The 17760-nt window shown below is 44.4% G+C and overlaps 1 protein-coding gene across 1 annotated transcript in view; it reads right to left on the reverse strand.

Annotated features, from left to right (window-relative positions):
• LOC311101545 (uncharacterized protein) overlaps positions 1-16790 on the reverse strand; it is a gene marked incomplete at its 5' end in the record, with an annotated part of 30292 nt that extends 13502 nt beyond the window's left edge. The window contains 3 exons of the mRNA XM_084142682.1: positions 14621-14661; positions 16012-16473; positions 16668-16790. Coding sequence (XP_083998808.1) covers positions 14621-14661; positions 16012-16473; positions 16668-16790 — 626 coding nt within the window. The remainder of the gene's footprint in view (positions 1-14620; positions 14662-16011; positions 16474-16667) is intronic.
• Positions 16791-17760: the final 970 nt, after the last annotated feature.

A 17760-nucleotide genomic window follows, 5' to 3' on the forward strand; every position in this document is an offset into this window, starting at 1 on the left:
CAGCATGATGCTGCCACCCCCGTGCTTCACGGTTGGGATGGTGTTCTTTGGCTTGCAAGCTACCCCCTTTTTCCTCCAAACATAATGATGGTCATTATGGCCAAACAGTTCTATTTTTGTTTCATCAGACCAGAGGACATTTCTCCAAAAAGTACGATCTTTGTCCCCATGTGCAGTTGCAAACCGTAGTCTGGCTTTTTTATGGCGGTTTTGGAGCAGTGGCTTCTTCCTTGCTGAGCGGCCTTTCAGGTTATGACGATATAGGACACCTTTTATTGTGGATATAGATACTTTGTACCTGTTTCCTCCAGCATCTTCACAAGGTCCTTTGCTGTTGTTCTGGGATTGATTTGCACTTTTCGCTCCAAAGTACGTTCATCTCTAGGAGACAGAGCGTGTCTCCTTCCTGAGCGGTATGACGGCTGCGTGGTCCCATAGTGTTTATACTTGCATATTATTGTTTGTACAGATGAACGTGGTACCTTCAGGCATTTGGAAATTGCTCCCAAGGATGAACTACACTTGTGGAGGTCTACAATTTTTTTCTGAGGTCTTGGCTGATTTCTTTAGATTTTCCCATGATGTCAAGCAAAGAGGCACTGAGTTTGAAGGTAGGCCTTGAAATACATCCACAGGTATACCTCCAATTGACTCAAATGATGTCAATTAGCCTATCAGAAGCTTCTAAAGCCATGACATCATTTTCTGGAATTTTTCAAGCTGTTTAAAGGCACAGTCAACTTAGTGTATGTAAACTTCTGACCCAAAGGAATTGTGATACAGTGAATTATAAGTGAAATAATCTGTCTGTAAACAATTGTTGGAAAAATTACTTGTGTCATGCACAAAGTAGATATAAGTCACCAGTTTCACATCTCTCACCTTTAACTGCCCTGGGGTTCATGGTTACTCACCACACAAACATGATTCATTATTTACTACACAAAGGAGACAATGTAGAACGTTTTCTGCATTTATACAACTACATTTTACGGTATAAAACATTACCAAGATTGTAGTAACATTGTGGTTACAGAAGTCATATTGGTAAAAAAAAAAAAAAGTCCTTGACTATCAAGCTTCACTGGAAAAAGTCCCAATAGTCATTGGGATTCAACATTATTCTATAGCAACCTTTTGGTACATAGATGCTCCTATACATTTAACAACAAAGCTAGTTTCCCTTTACAATATTCAAGCACTTTCACATGGCAGGTGTCTAATGAAGAACGACCTGGTTTGCACGCTTTTAAACAGCTGAAACAATGTAACTTGAGACATGTCGATCTTGCTGCTGGTGACTCTCAGATCCACCTCTACGCAGACGACACCATTTTGTATACATCTGGCCCTTCATTGGACACTGTGTTAACAAACCTCCAAATGAGCTTCAATGCCATACAACACTCCTTCCGTAGCCTCCAACTGCTCTTAAACACTAGTAAAACTAAATGCATGCTCTTCAATCGAACGCTGCTGGCACCCGCCCACCCGACCAGAATCACTACTCTCGGCGGGTCTGACCTAGAGTATGTGGACAACTACAAATACCTAGGTGTCTGGTTAGACTGTAAACTATCCTTCCAGACTCACATGAAGCATCTCCAATCCAAAGTTAAATCTAGAATCGGCTTCCTATTTCGCAACAAAGCATCCTTCACTCATGCTGCCAGACATGCCCTCATTAAACTGACAATCCTACCGATCCTTGATTTCGGCGATGTAATTTACAAAATAGCCTCCAACACTCTACTCAGCAAATTGGATGTAGTCTACCACAGTGCCATCCGTTTTGTCACCAAAGCCCCATATACTACCCACCACTGTGACCTGTACGCTCTTGTTGGCTGGTCCTCACTACATATGCGTCGCCAAACCCACTGGCTCCAGGTCATCTATAAATCACTGCTAGGCAAATCCCCGCCTTATCTTAGCTCATTGGTCACCATAGCAACACTCACCCCTAGTATGCGCTCCAGCAGGTATATCTCACTGGTCATCCCCAAAGCCAACACCTCCTTTGGCCGCCATTCCTTCCAGTTCTCTGCTGCCAATGACTGGAACGAACTGCAAAAATATCTGAAGCTGGAGACTCTTATCTCCCTCACTAACTTTAAGCATCAGTTGTCAGAGCACCTTACCGATCACTGCACCTGTACACAGCCCATCTGAAATTAGCCCACCCAACTACTTCACCCCCATATTGTTATTTATTTTGCTCATTTGCACCCCAGTATCTCTATTTGCACATAATCTCTTGCACATCTATCATTCCAGTGTTAATACTAATTGTAATTATTTTGCAATATGGCCTATTTACCTCCATAACTTGCTACATTTGCACACACTGTATATATATTTTCTGTTGTATTTTTGACTTTGTTTTGTTTACCCCACATGTAACTCTGTGTTGTTATTTTTTATCGCACTGCTTTGCTTTATCTTGGCCAGGTCGCAGTTGTAAATGAGAACTTGTTCTCAACTGGTTTACCTGGTTAAATAAAGGTCAAATAAATAAATAAATAAATAAAAAGACAAAGTAGCCTAACTATGGCAGTACAAAATGCAGTGGTGTAGGTCGAATACATGCAAGTGCTTTTGTTTTCAAGTTAAAAGAGACGCTTTTATTGAGAAACCAAACATTATTGTTGCTTTGGGTTGGCCTACAGAATAACATCGTTCTATAGTTGTAACTCGCGGTATAGCCATATTGCTTGGGCGATGGGCATGCTTGTGTTATGATCAGTCAACAACACAGCATCTTGTGCGCTACAAAGCGAACATGGCGTCCCCTCCTTTCACTTTTGGGGTCTGTTTTCAATTAAAGAAAATTACATGGTTGTAACTATTTTGGGTCTTAAGTGTTTTTTTTTTTTTATCGAGAACTAAATTGACAACTAAGGGTAGCAAGCAACAACAACAAAGAAACAGCTCTTTCCGGATTATACAGAACATTGCCGCTCGCATCTTTGTCAGTCTGAATGCAACCTCGTGTATTTAGGCTACGTGCAAGACTCTAAACCTGGGCATTATTTGGCTATGTATTTATAATGCTTACCCTTCATCCAGGTGACAAGCGGCCCCACAGCTCGCCATCTTCGCCACCATCATGTGCCCTTTGAGGAACTTTCACTTTAGGTTTTGATTTGGTCGTTTTTGCTTCACGGTCGTGATGTTCGGTGATAGCACCTGCCTGTCTCTCTGTCAGCAATAATCTCCTTTTAAAATGATACCTTGACTTTACATCAAATAGGACGATGTAAGACTCAACGCAGCTCTCGTGGTTCACTTTGGCATTGTTATGCTTTACGCATGTTTTTGTACGCATTATGAATTTTTTTTTTTTTCAATAGATCAATTTTCATTTTACGCATAAAGTCATTTCGCCAAAAACAGAGCTCTCAAAACAAATACACTCTCCCATAGTAGGCATAGGTTTAGTAGTTGTAACATTGGCTAGTTTACCAAATTAAACTCTAAATTTGAGTTTAGGCTAAAATATGATACCATACCACAAGTGCGCACGAACAGCTCAGTGGGAGGAGTATATTATCCCGCTTTCAGTTTGGGCCAATGATTTACATACCTCTAGTCCGCTTTTTTATTGAAACAAAATGCCTGGCTGCATGGCTCTTCTGGGTTTCTTTCCCGTCAATTCTGATCCAGGGGGGGGGGGGGGGTGTATGTAAATAGATGTACCATAAGGAAGATTATCTGGCCGGCCAATATCATTTTAATTGTTAAAGATGACTAAAGTTGACAGCTTTCATGCTCAAATAAGGCTACTGATAGGAACATAAATAGTCATCCTGCTGTCTCCGTTGTATTAAATGGTCAGAACCTTTGATATCGAGGCGTTACATTGTAGATATTTCTCACCATTTGATTGAAACATTGTATCTATCCAAAGTAGGTCACGTTAAGGGTCTCCTGTCAAAAGTTTATTTTTTAGCGGGAAAATATAAACCCGTAAAGCTGCAGTACACGAAACCAACCGCTAGATGTCAGAATCTACAATAAGAAAAACACAAATCAAATCAAATCACATTTTATTTGTCACATACACGTGTTTAGCAGATGTTATTGCGGGTGTAGCGAAATGCTTGTGCTTCTATCGCCGACAGTGCAGTAATATCTAACAAGTAATATCTAACAATTTCATAACATATACCCAATACACACATCTAAGTAAGGAATGGAATTAAGAATATATACATACATGGACAAGCAATGACAGAGCGGCATGGACTAAGATACAGTAGAATATTATAGAATACAGTATATACAATGAGATGAGTAATGCAAGATATGTAAACATTATTAAAGTGACTAGTGTTCCATTTCTTAAAGTGGCCAGTGATTTCAATAGGCAGCAGCAGCCTCTAATGTGCTAGTGATGGCTATTTAACAGTCTGATGGCCTTGAGATAGAAGCAGTTTTTCATTCTCTCGGTCCCAGCTTTGATGCACCTGTACTGAACTCGCCTTCTGGATGATAGCGGGGTGAACAGGCAGTGGCTCGGGTGGTTGATGTCCTTGATGATATTTTTGGCCTTCCTGTGACATCGGGTACTGTAGGTGTCCTGGAGGGCGGGTAGTTTGCCCCCGGTAATGCTTTCGGCAGGCTGCACCACCCTCTGGAGAGCCCTGCGGTTGCGGGCGGTGCAGTTGCCGTACCAGGCGGTGATACAGCCCGACAGGATGCTCTCAATTGTGCATCTGTAAAAGTTTGTGAGGGTTTTAGGTGCCAAGACACATTTCTTCAGCCTCCTGAGGTTGAAGAGGCTCTGTTGCGCCTTCTTCACCACACTGTCTGCGTGGGTGGACCATTTCAGTTTGTCAGTGATGTGTACGCCAAGGAACTTGAAGCTTTCCACCTTCTCCACTGCGGTCCTGTCGATGTGGATAGGGGGGTGCACCCTCTGCTGAAGTCCACGATCATCTCGTTTGTTTTGTTGACGTTGAGTGACAGGTTATTTTCCTGGCACCACACTCCCAGAGCCCTCACCTCCTCCCTGTAGGCTGTCTCGTCATTGTTGGTAATCAAGCCTACTACTGTTGTGTCGTCTGCAAACTTGATGATTGAGTTGGAGGCGTGCTTGGCCACGCAGTCATGGGTGAACAGGGAGTACAGGAGGGGGCTGAGCACGCACCCTTGTGGGGCCCCAGTGTTGAGGATCAGTGAAGTGTAGATGTTGTTTCCTACCTTCACCACCTGGGGGCGGCCCGTCAGGAAGATCAGGACCCAGTTGCACAGTGTGGGGTTCAGATCCAGGGCCTCAAGCTTAATGATGGGCTTGGAGGGTACTATGGTGTTGAATGTTGAGCTATAGTCAATTAACATTATTCTTACATAGGTATTCCTCTTGTCCAGATGGGATAGGGCAGTGTGCAGTGTGATGGCGATTGCATCGTCTGTGGATCTATTGGGGCGATAAGCAAATTGAAGTGGGTCTAGGGTGACAGGTAAGGTAGAGGTGATATTATCCTTGACTAGTCTCTCAAAGCACTTCATGATGACAGAGGTGAGTGCTACGGGGCGATAGTCATTTAGTTCAGTTACCTTTGCTTTCTTGGGTACAGGAACAATGGTGGCCATCTTGAAGCATGTGGGGACAGCAGACTGGGATAGGGAGAGATTGAATATGTCCGTAAACACACCAGCCAGCTGGTCTGTGCATGCGCATGCTCTGAGGACGTGGCTAGGGATGCCATCTGGGCCGGCAGCCTTGCGGGGTTAACATGCTTAAATGTCTTATTCACGTCGGCCACGGAGAAGGAGAGTCCACAGTCTTTGGTAGTGGGCCGCGTTGGTGGCACTGTGTTATTCTCAAAGCGGGTGAAGAAGGTGTTTATCTTGTCTGGAAGGGAGACGTCGGCGACGTGGCTGCTTTTCCTTTTGTAGTCCGTGATTGTCTGTAGACCCTGCCACATATGTCTCGTGTCTGAGCGTTTGAGTTGCGACTCCACTTTGTCTCTTTACTGATGTTTTGCCAGTTTAATTGCCTTGCGGAGTGAGTAGCTACACTGTTTGTATTCTGCCATATTCCCAGTCACCTTGCCATGGTTAAATGCGGTGGTTCGCGCTTTCAGTTTTGCGCGAATGCTGCCGTCTATCCACGGTTTCTGGTTAGGGTAGGTTTTAATAGTCACAGTGGGCACAACATCTCCTATACACTTCCTGATAAACTCAGTCACCGTTTCAGTGTATTCGTCTAAATTATTTTCGCAAGCTACCCAGAAATAATTGCACTATCATGTTCTGTTGCCAATGAAGTTCCCAGTTAACTATTTCTTGATCACATGTCTATTGGCCAGTTCCTCTTTAATAGAAAACGCTCTCTTTGATATAAGTCCACAGCTCTCAATGGTGATGATCAGAAAATCTATAACTAATCATAGGCCTATCTCTAGTCTATTCTACAGAGTGAGAGTGAGAGTGTGTGTGCCCCCCTCCCCAGCTCTTTCGCTTTCCCGTCTTTCTCTGTGTGTGATGTCCAGGGACAGAGGAATGAGTGCAGGATCAAGGGCTTTCCTATCGATCTGGTGCTCATTTAGAGCGGATGAGTGGATCTCCTCTTCCATCTCTCCCTCTGTGGGACTACAGTTACTTACAGATAGTGTGTGTGTGTGTGTGTATCTGTGTGTGTGTGTGTGTGTGTGTGTGTGTGTATATGTGTGTGACGACAGACAGTGACAAAGAGTTGGAACAAACCGGGTGACCACAGAGAAATTATACAGGTCAACAACCCTACAGGGAGAACTCAGCTCCTCAATGTAGGGACAAGACACACATGGAGCTGAGGCTGGATCAATACCCTGCCTGCCTGAGCTGCTGTGCTGGGGGAATCCAGAGAGGAGAGGAGACCTGAGTGGAGACCTGGGGGAGAGAGAGAGAGGCCTCTGGCTGCTCTGAGTGCTCTGTAATCTGTGTTGATGTACATGGGCAAGGGAGAGGGCTCTCAATCCACTGAAGTTGCACTCTCATCCATTTTATACTTCTCCTCTTGTATAGAGGAACAGGGGAGAGGATTATACGCACAGGCTGGGTCTTAATCCAGTGAAGTTTTTCTCATCCACTCCCACACCTGATGCTCACTCAGGGAAATCCACCTGTCAAACACACAGTCACAGTTGTCTGGGGGGACGTCCCTAGTATCCCTAGTATCTGCTGGTCTGGTGAAACACTACAGTAAGATTGTAATTGTTTGAGTAAATCCATGTCAAAATACCAACAGACCCTGTTCCTGGCCATGTGGACTGGAAACATACAGTATGGATTCCAACAACTAAGAATGTGAGTGGATAAGTATAATGTATTGAGACAGGGCCCCTGGAACAAGGAATAAACCTTTCTTTGTTTGAATGCTAAAGCAGTGGTGGGTATGACAGGGCTTTTTTTAGGGATGGACAGACCAGTTTGGAAAGGATGATGTCACCTACTCTAGGGGGTTAATTTGACCCTCGTTGTTCTGGGGAGAGGGCCGCTATCCAATTATCACATACACAAACACACACAGGGGGTCACATGCACAGACACACACACATTATCTATAACGAGGTATCCTCTTACTCTGGAGACAAGGGATGTCGTTTCCTCTCAATTCAGTTCCATTTCAATAGGCCATTATATAGCCCAGGGTCCATTATATAGCCCAGGGTCCATAATATAGCCCAGGGTTCATTATATAGCCCAGGGTTCATTATATAGACCAGGGTTCATTATATAGACCAGGGTTCATTATATAGCCCAGGGTCCATTATATAGCCCAGGGTCCATTATATAGCCCAGGGTTCATTATATAGTCCAGGGTTCATTATATAGCCCAGGGTTCATTATATAGCCCAGGGTTCATTATATAGCCCAGGGTTCATTATATAGCCCAGGGTTCATTATATAGCCCAGGGTCCATTATATAGCCCAGGGTCCATTATATAGCCCAGGGTCCATTATATAGCCCAGGGTTCATTATATAGTCCAGGGTTCATTATATAGCCCAGGGTTCATTATATAGCCCAGGGTTCATTATATAGCCCAGGGTTCATTATATAGCCCAGGGTCCATTATATAGCCCAGGGTCCATTATATAGCCCAGGGTCCATTATATAGCCCAGGGTTCATTATATAGCCCAGGGTTCATTATATAGACCAGGGTTCATTATATAGCCCAGGGTCCATTATATAGCCCAGGGTCCATTATATAGCCCAGGGTTCATTATATAGTCCAGGGTTCATTATATAGCCCAGGGTTCATTATATAGCCCAGGGTTCATTATATAGCCCAGGGTCCATTATATAGCCCAGGGTCCATTATATAGCCCAGGGTTCATTATATAGCCCAGGGTTCATTATATAGTCCAGGGTTCATTATATAGCCCAGGGTTCATTATATAGCCCAGGGTTCATTATATAGCACAGGGTTCATTATCACAGAACACTGAACAAAAGATCCAGGTCTGCTGCACCCCTAAACACAGCTAGCTATAGACCGTCTGACAGGGTCTGGACATGATCCAGTCTTTTTAGTCTAGAGATGAGCGGTTGAGTCATGTCTCACAGTACTGAAGCTTACCGGTTAAAATATCCTCATAACAAAAGAGAGTGAGAGAGAAAGATACAGTATATCCATGTATGGGCTCTTTAAGTGAGACAGCGGAGTAGGTCCCCAGTTCATCTTTAAGTTATCTTTCATATGTCAACTTTATGTTTATGGAGCTGACTTGTGGCATTCATGCAGTTATATGTGTGTCCCAGGGGCTGCGTGTGTGTGGATATGACACCTACACACGGTTACTAAAGAGAGATCTGGACTTTGGCAACAGTCTCTCTCCCACCACAGAGGACTGGCTTTAATTGTTGTGCGTTCTCACATATTAACAGATTTCCTGTCTCTTGGCGTCCGTAAAAATGGGATGGAAGGATGGAGACAGTAATTTAGGAAGGCAGAAAAAAGAGAGAAATGCAAGTAGGCATGGTCCCAAAGGAACTTTGATGTGAGTAACTCACCCCTCTATCACCCTCCATCACAAACAACTTTAATATTTCCCACTTTTTCCCACCGTATCTCTCTCTCTCTCTCTCTCTCTCTCTCTCTCTCTGACTTCCTCTTTCATTCTTTCTCTCTATGTTTCTGAGCCCTCAGGGAAGGTAGTGCGTTCACAGAGGCGACCGTGGGACGAGTCCCAGTATGGGACGTGGGCGTTGGGAGGACGAGACACGGATGAAGGACGCAGTTTGGCCCCCCTGGACACCCCCCCCCCCCCCCCCATTTATGAGTTAACTCAGCGTAGGCAGGGGGTCAAAAGTCCCCCAGCCCCCCTATCACCACCCCCACACACACCATCCTGAATCCTAACACATGGGGAAGAATATCCTATATTTAACCACCAGGTTCTGCGGAGAGAGCTGTGTGTGTGTGTGTGTGTGTGTGTGTGTGTGTGTGTGTGTGTGTGTGTGTGTGTGTGTGTGTGTGTGTGTGTGTGTGTGTGTGTGTGTGCGTGCGTGCGTGCGTGCGTGCGTGCGTGCGTGCGTGCGTGCGTGCGTGCGTGCGTGCGTGCGTGCGTGCGTGCGTGCGTGCGTGCGTGTGTGTGTGCTCGTGCATGTATATATAGTAGCTCAGTTGGTAGAGCATGGCGCTTGCAACGCCAGGGTTGTGGGTTCGATTCCCACGGGGGGCCAGTATGAAAAAAGCGTCTGCTAAGTGACTAAAATGTAAAAAATAAAAAGATATGTGAGAGTGTATGCAAAAGGTAACTATCTACAGCAGAGAGAATGCATGTAAGCGATAGTTTATATATGCATGCGTTTATTTGTGTAGCCTAAGCTCTGAGTCATCTGCAGCTGGGTGTGTAGTTAGACTGCCAGGGTGTCTGATAGGGGGTGAGGGTGTCCCTGTGCTCGGGTGGTTTTAGGGGCTTTCCACGCCCCGGGACGGCTGCATCTACTTCTGCCCACTCAACTTCCTCTGACAGGATTCCCCCCCACTAAATCTAGTGTGTGAGTTTGTGAATTGTTTCTCCAGGCCATGTAATCCCCCTCCGGTGGGTCTTACCTTACTGTGAGGGTGAAAGAGAGCTTTGGCAATTAAAAAGACCTGATGAGCATGTCTCTCTCCCTGTGTTCCCCCTCCCTAACCTCAATTAGTGACTCTCCACTCAGTGAGGAGACTAATAGGGTGGCTGACATGTAGGAAATTGCATTATCTTACCCTATTCAATGTGCAGGAACAATGACCTTTGACCCTTGACACATGACCACAGATGATGTCATCTTTAGCAACAGGTCGGACACAATCACCTCTTTTACCATCATGGACTGTCTTTGAGTTTCATTTTACTGTGCATATGTTTTGCCTCTTTAAATGTGAGAAAATATCTCAAAGTACAGTAAACTGAAATTGAACAAACTACATTTACAAACAAACTTATTCAAATTTAATATGGGTCCAACTGAACAGCTTTCCCTGACAGAAAAATGCCCATTTGAGAGACAATGAGCTTGTACTCTGTGGATTCGGGGGAAATCTTCAAAGAGTTCCCCCATCTGGGCTGTGATTCCTGGCAGACACTGGTTGCCTGGCTCTGGCAACCCAAACAAACCAGGGAGACAATGGAGAGAGGGGAGGATGGGAAAGAGAGGGGTGAGTAAGGGGTGGACAGAACAGACAGGTTTGGAAGGTGTGTGTGTTACAGTGTGTATGTGTGTGAGTCCATGTAAAAACTGAATGTGTCCCAGCAAGGCCAGATGTGGCAGGAAGGCAGAGAGAATGAATAACAGAGGATGGGTGTGAGCCAGAGGGAATTGTCACACTAAAAGAGAGAGAGAGAGAAACCAACAGACAGAGATGGAGGGTGTGTACGTGTGCATGCATGTGTGTGTGTGTGTGTGTGTGTGTAAGAGAGAGAGAGAGAGAGAGAGAGCGAGATATACTGTAATGGTTCTTTATTGAAAGATAAATGTGTTTTACATGGGAAGTTTTATCTTCTAGGTTTTCCCCTCTACAGCTCTGTCAGGAGGAGAGCATGGTAGTGTATCTTACAGCAGAGATCAAGAGTAAGGAAAACACAGAGATAGAGAAAGAGGGGCAGAGAGACTTTTATTGAATGTCAAGGTATCACTTCTGCTCACGACAACATGTGGTCAATATACCTAACTGTAAGGTAATTGCCACAATCATGACTAAACATGAAGCCATACATCCAGCTGAATGGTAGCTCTGATGAGACCAATCACAAAGCAGCAATGATCAGTTGACTTCTCCCCAGTCCAACTCCTAACCCTCACCATTTGGGTGTAAAATGCAAAACTGAACTTAGATCAGCATCTAGTGGCAACTGCTCTGCCTAAGTTACACCCCCCCCCCCACACTCTTCTAAAACAAGATGATTTTAGTTTCCTCTTTTCTGAAAAGAGAGTGTTTAGCTTCTCTCTTCAAAGGAAGCCCAGGCTTTGATTAATCTCCAAGCCAAGGAACACACAACTGTGAGTGGAAGAGCCACAGACACAAACGCACGCACACACACACACAATCACACACATGCATGCACGCACACACACAATCACGCACACACATGCGCGTACACACGTACACACACACACACAGCCCCAAGCTCTGAGCCGGCAGGGCGATAAGCGTAGGGGAAGTATGTGGGTGTGAAATAGCTGTGGTGTGGGACTTTCTGGATTCACACAATTTACTCTGTGTTTTTTCTAAATGCAGGTCCTGCTTTTTATTACAGTCTAAACTAATGGGAATCTGTGAATGCTGTATTCACCCACGCAGCATCCTGCCATTCTTTACTTAATATAATGTAGCACAGATATCATGCCACACACACACACACACACATATTGAACAAGCAAAACAAACCCACATGAAACACAGAAACAAATACATACAGTATTAACACACATAATGCATGTTGAATGATCTTAAACAAACACAGATTCTCTACACATATGCTCAACACATGTTCACACACACACACCATGCCCGTCTGACAGAGATCTCTGGGTGATGTTGAACACAGAGGCATTAGCAGAGTAAAGTACAGTACTCCATTCATCCAGAGTAGTGCTGTATTCTGGTGTCCTTCAGTGGCCCAAAGGGAGTAGGATGATGTTGTCCTGAGACACTGATCTGAAGTCAAGTTTCCATTTCCCCCCTTGATTTAATGTCAGGATTTGGGGAGGATGCGCTGATCCTAGATCTGTGCCTATGGGCAGGAATAGAACAGAGAGAGACACAGAGAGCCATCTATTAGTAAAGCTGATGGCCTGACAAGGCTGCTTTTGTCCATAATTAATGCAGACGTGATAAGCATGCCATGGAACATGGAGAGGACTATACATTAATAATTGGGGGTAATGGACCCTCTGAGGCTGCATTATTAAGCACAGCACAAGAGGCCCTTGTGTCAATTTAATAGCACTTATGTTTAGGGGAGTGATTTGTTCGCTGTTCACTCATTAGACAGAATAGTCCAGTGATTCCCAAACTATGGGGCGTACCCCCCTTAGGGGTCCCCCCACCCCCACCCCAACAAGTGCATCATCAGTTCCTCTTGTCATGTGGTCCTCTGTAGCTCAGCTGGTAGAGCACGGCGCTTGTAACGCCAGGGTAGTGGGTTCGATCACCGGGACCACCCATACACAAAAATGTATGCACGCATGACTGTAAGTCGCTTTGGATAAAAGCGTCTGCTAAATGGCATATTATTATTATGTTATTCATTGCATACAGTGAGGGAAAAAAGTATTTGATCCCCTGCTGATTTTGTATGTTTGCCCACTGACAAATAAATGATCAGTCTATAATTTTAATGGTAGGTTTATTTGAACAGTGAGAGACAGAATAACAACAAAAGGTCCCCTTGCTCAAGAAAGCACATATACAGGCCCGTCTGAAGTTTGCCAATGAACATCTGAATGATTCAGAGGAGAACTGGGTGAAAGTGTTGTGGTCAGATGAGACCAAAATCGAGCTCTTTGGCATCAACTCAACTCGCCGTGTTTGGAGGAGGAGGAATGCTGCCTATGACCCCAAGAACACCATCCCCACCGTCAAACATGGAGGTGGAAACATTATGCTTTGGGGGTGTTTTTCTGCTAAGGGGACAGGACAACTTCACCGCATCAAAGGGACGATGGACAGGGCCATGTACCGTCAAATTGAAAATGGGTCGTGGATGGGTATTCCAGCATGACAATGACCCAAAACACACGGCCAAGGCAACAAAGGAGTGGCTCAAGAAGAAGCACATTAAGGTCCTGGAGTGGCCTAGCCAGTCTCCAGACCTTAATCCCATAGAAAATCTGTGGAGGGAGCTGAAGGTTCGAGTTGCCAAATGTCAGCCTCGAAACATTAATGACTTGGAGAAGATCTGCAAAGAGGAGTGGGACAAAATCCCTCCTGAGATGTGTGCAAACCTGGTGGCCAACTACAAGAAATGTCTGACCTCTGTGATTGCCAACAAGGGTTTTGCCACCAAGTACTAAGTCATGTTTTGCAGAGGGGTCAAATACTTATTTCCCTCATTAAAATGCAAAATCAATTTATAACATTTTTGACGTGTTTTTCTGAATTTTTGTTGTTGTTGTTCTGTCTCTCACTGTTCAAATAAACCTACCATTAAAATTATAGACTGATCATGTCTTTGTCAGTGGGAAAACGTACAAAATCAGCAGGGGATCAAATACTTTTTTCCCTCACTGTACCTTACAGAGCTATTTATAAAGTCTCCCGAGTGGCGCAGTGGTCTAAGGCACTGCATCGCAGTGCTAGCTGTGCCACTAGAGATCCTGGTTCGAATCCAGGCTCTGTCGTAGCCGGCCGCGACCGGGAGACCCATGGGGCGGCGCACAATTGGCCCAGCGTCGTCCAGGGTAGGGGAGGGAATGGCCGGCAGGGGATGTAGCTCAGTTGGTAGAGCATGGCGTTTGCAACGCCAGGGTTGTGGGTTCGATAAAATAATGTATGTGCTAACTATAAGAGCGTCTGCTAAATGACTAAAATGTAAAAATGTATAACTTGTCAGAAATGTCCAGATCAACTAGCCCATGTCAGCTAAAGTTTTTTTATTTAGGATATTGTTGTAATTTTTTTGTCACTAAAATATCACGAATACACATTAGACATATAGAATTGCAGGAAATAAGCTTTAAACCTGCAAAATTCTCTCCACGAACAAGAGGGGTGTGAACAGTTTGTGTCATGAACAGTGCTTGTGCTTGTGAAATAGATGTGGCGCGTGCATGCGCGCCAAGGGGGGGAACGGGATGTTCCCCAATACTGGAAGGGGGGCCCAGAGTGAAAAAGTTTGGGAACCCCTGGAATAGTCTATCTGTACTGTTCACATATTTTTGCAGTACAGTGTACCGTTATACTTTTCTATATGCAGTATTTTGTACAGGGAGAAACTGCTTCCGGATTCTATACCACAAACAAACCCTATAGGTCTCTGCCCCCAACCCACCTCTCACGTGTGTACATTATCTCTCTCTCTCCCTCTCCTTTCTCTCTCTCTCAGTGCAGGCCAGGAAGACTCTATATTCAGTCGGGTTTTTTTTCACTTCCACAAAATTAACATCAGAGTGCCTCTTTCTCAGGTTTTAAAAATACTTGATGTTCCCAATTTGTGTGATCTGTTTGTTGAAAGCTCTCTAGAGACCGAGAGACAGGGGGAGAGAAACAGACAGGGGGAGAGAGAAACAGAGAAGGGGGAGAGAAACAGAGAGGGGGAGAGCTGAGGGCTCATTTACTTACACTGACTGGCGAAGAGCATGCAGCACTTTGTGGTGGGTTTCAGGGAAAGACGGCGAGTGGGTGAGACTGATGCAGGAAGTGGTAGAAATGATAGATGATGGAGAGGAGGAGAAACAGTAAAAGAGGTATAGATAAGACAGCAAAATGAGAGAGGGGAGGGGAAATGTGAACTTCTGACAAGTCATGACATTTGACATTTTAGTCATTTAGTAGACTCTTATTCAGAGCGACTTACAATTAGTGCATTAATCTTAAGATAACTAGGTGAGACAACAACATATCACAATCGTAGCAAGTAGGCATCATTTTCCCTCAATAAAGTAGTTATCAGCAAAGTCAGTGCTAGTAGGAAAAGACAAGTGAAGGTTTTTATTTTTTTATTTAAGATACTCATGAATAAGCACTTTTTGGACAATAACAAAGCAAGCCAACATTTTAAGGAATTTCAACGATTTTATCTAGCTATGGTTTTCAATGAGTAACTCGACGAACCAGGAACAGTCTGATTGTTAGTATAATGGTCAGGGCCTAATTCTGATATGAATGTACAGGCCACTAAGCCGCTATTGATTGTGTATTTGTTTATATGTTTAAAGCAGAGGGCCCTGGTATCACATATCCCTAATAGAGGCCGATTACGGCTAGAAATATGAGGCTGCATAAATTATGCTTGTTGATGTTCCTCATCCACTGAATTCACGTCATAATGCTCCGGTAATTGAATTTGCCGCATTGTGCATTAGCCGTTGTTTATGAGAAACGGACTGGTGGGCTAGGAGTCTTTTAGAAATAGACAACAAAAACAGATGACAGAACATTTAGAATTTGGTTGAACTGGCTTCTATAGAAACATGAAGCAAGGAATCCTAAACAAAATGAATATGTTTAAGGCTCTTTGACTTGAAGACTGATTTATTATTAATATTAATAAAAAAAATTACATTTTACCATGACTTATGCCATGTTCATATGATATCTGAGTGAAAGGGACTAACAAAATCAATGGGGGCCCCCTGGAGGTCAGGGCCCCTGGGCCTTTCATGCCTGGTCAGTAATTTGGCCATGATTATTAGAGAGCTTATTGGAGCTTTGTTGAACTTGTCTTGGATAACCACCCAAAGCTGATGTGCCAAGCAGAAGTGCCTCCTCACATCTTCACCATTCACATGGTAGTGTCAATTGGAAAGATGGTATAGACAAATTTGTAGACGAGACATTACCAGTAGACATTGTGTCCAGTAACTCACAGCTTTGTGCTCTCCGCAGTCTCCAGGTCTCACAGGGTACTGTCCAGAGTACACATTGGGAAGGAGCTTTATCATGGCTCTCACAATCAGGCAGACGATGTCTCTGGACACCATTTGGCTCTTGGAGAAGACACTAGACTGAAGGATCCTCTTGGATTCTGAGCGCTGGGCCAGTTGATCATAGACAGAGGCTACAATCTGTTTTACCTCTGCTGGTTTCAAGTAGAAGTTTACCTCTGTTTCTCCACTAGCCACTGACATTCCAAGGACCGCAGACAGGTGGTTCTTCAGATCATCCAGAAATGGCCAGTGCCTCAGGAGGAGTTTGGCATCCTCCTTTGGTGCACCACAGTAGATTGGGTGCAGAAGTTTGGTCACAATGGAGTGCAGGGTGGCAGAACCAATCACAATAAGTTCTCCATGGACAAGATGGAGGTTACTGCCAAGGTGTGTCTCAGAGATCTGGATAAAGCAAAGGTTTACACAGGAGGAGGTTCTAGTCTTGTGAAAAGCTGACCGACACTTATAGTGACAGCTGTCATGACAGTTCCAGTAACTTAGCTATCTCTAGCGCTCAAGGCTTTTCTTAGGGCAATGGGGGCACCAGCCACACTCAGCAGGTCATTAAGTATGGAGCGCACAATCCTGACTCTCACAGGCCTGGAGAAGAGGATCTGCAGCTGCTTTCTATCATTGAAAGAATCTGTGAAGTGCAGAGTACCAGCCAGGTACTGCAGCACAGACATCACCACCCACATGATCAGGTTGACCAATGCCATGCTGCTAGATCCCTCTTCCTCAGAGGAGTCTTTGTTTGCAGGGTTGACTCCAACGCTAAGAATCAGACTGGTGACAATTTCCACCACCACCCAAGATGCACTCTGTAGACGGGAGGCTGGGAGGTAGGTCAAGTGATTGACAATGTCCTCAATGGCCTTTTGGAGTAAGCGTCTGCTCGTAAACCCAATTGGTTTCCTTTGAGCCACAGTCGGCTCTCCACTTGCAGCGTTTAACAGAAAATAAAGGCCACTATGAACACTACAGGAAACAATGGAACTGATAGCTAATAAAGCGCTCTGTCCTCGTGCTCCTTGACCTTAGTGCTGCTTTTGACACCATCAATCACCACATTCTTTTGGAGAGATTGGAAACCTTAATTGGTCTACACGGACAAGTTCTTGCCTGGTTTAGATCTTATCTGTCGGAAAGATATCAGTTTGTCTCTGTGGATGGTTTGTCCTCTGACAAATCAATTGTACGTTTTGGTGGTCCTCAAGGTTCCGTTTTAGGACCACTATTGTTTTCACTATATATTTTACCTCTTGGTGATGTCATTCGGAAACACAATGTTAACTATGTTAAAAAATTTTGCTATGCAGACGACACACAGCTCTACATTTCGATGAAACATGGTGAAGCCCCAAAATTGTCTACCCTGGAAACATGTGTTTCAGACATAAGGAAGTGGATGGCGGCACATTTTTTACTTTTAAACTCTGACAAAACAGAGATGCTAGTTCTAAGTCCCAAGAAACAAAGAGATCTTCTGTTGGATCTGACAATTAATCTTGATGGTTGTACAGTCGTCTAAAAAAAAAACTGTTAAGGACCTCTGCGTTACTCTGGACCCTGATCTCTCTTTTGACAAACATATTAAGAATATTTCAAGGATAGCTTTTTTCCATCTTCGTAACATTGCAAAAATCAGAAACCTTTTGTCCAAAAATGATGCAGAAAAGCTAATCCATT

This window comes from Coregonus lavaretus, assembly GCF_964263955.1.
Source record: "Coregonus lavaretus genome assembly, chromosome: 26".
NCBI lineage: Eukaryota > Metazoa > Chordata > Actinopteri > Salmoniformes > Salmonidae > Coregonus > Coregonus lavaretus.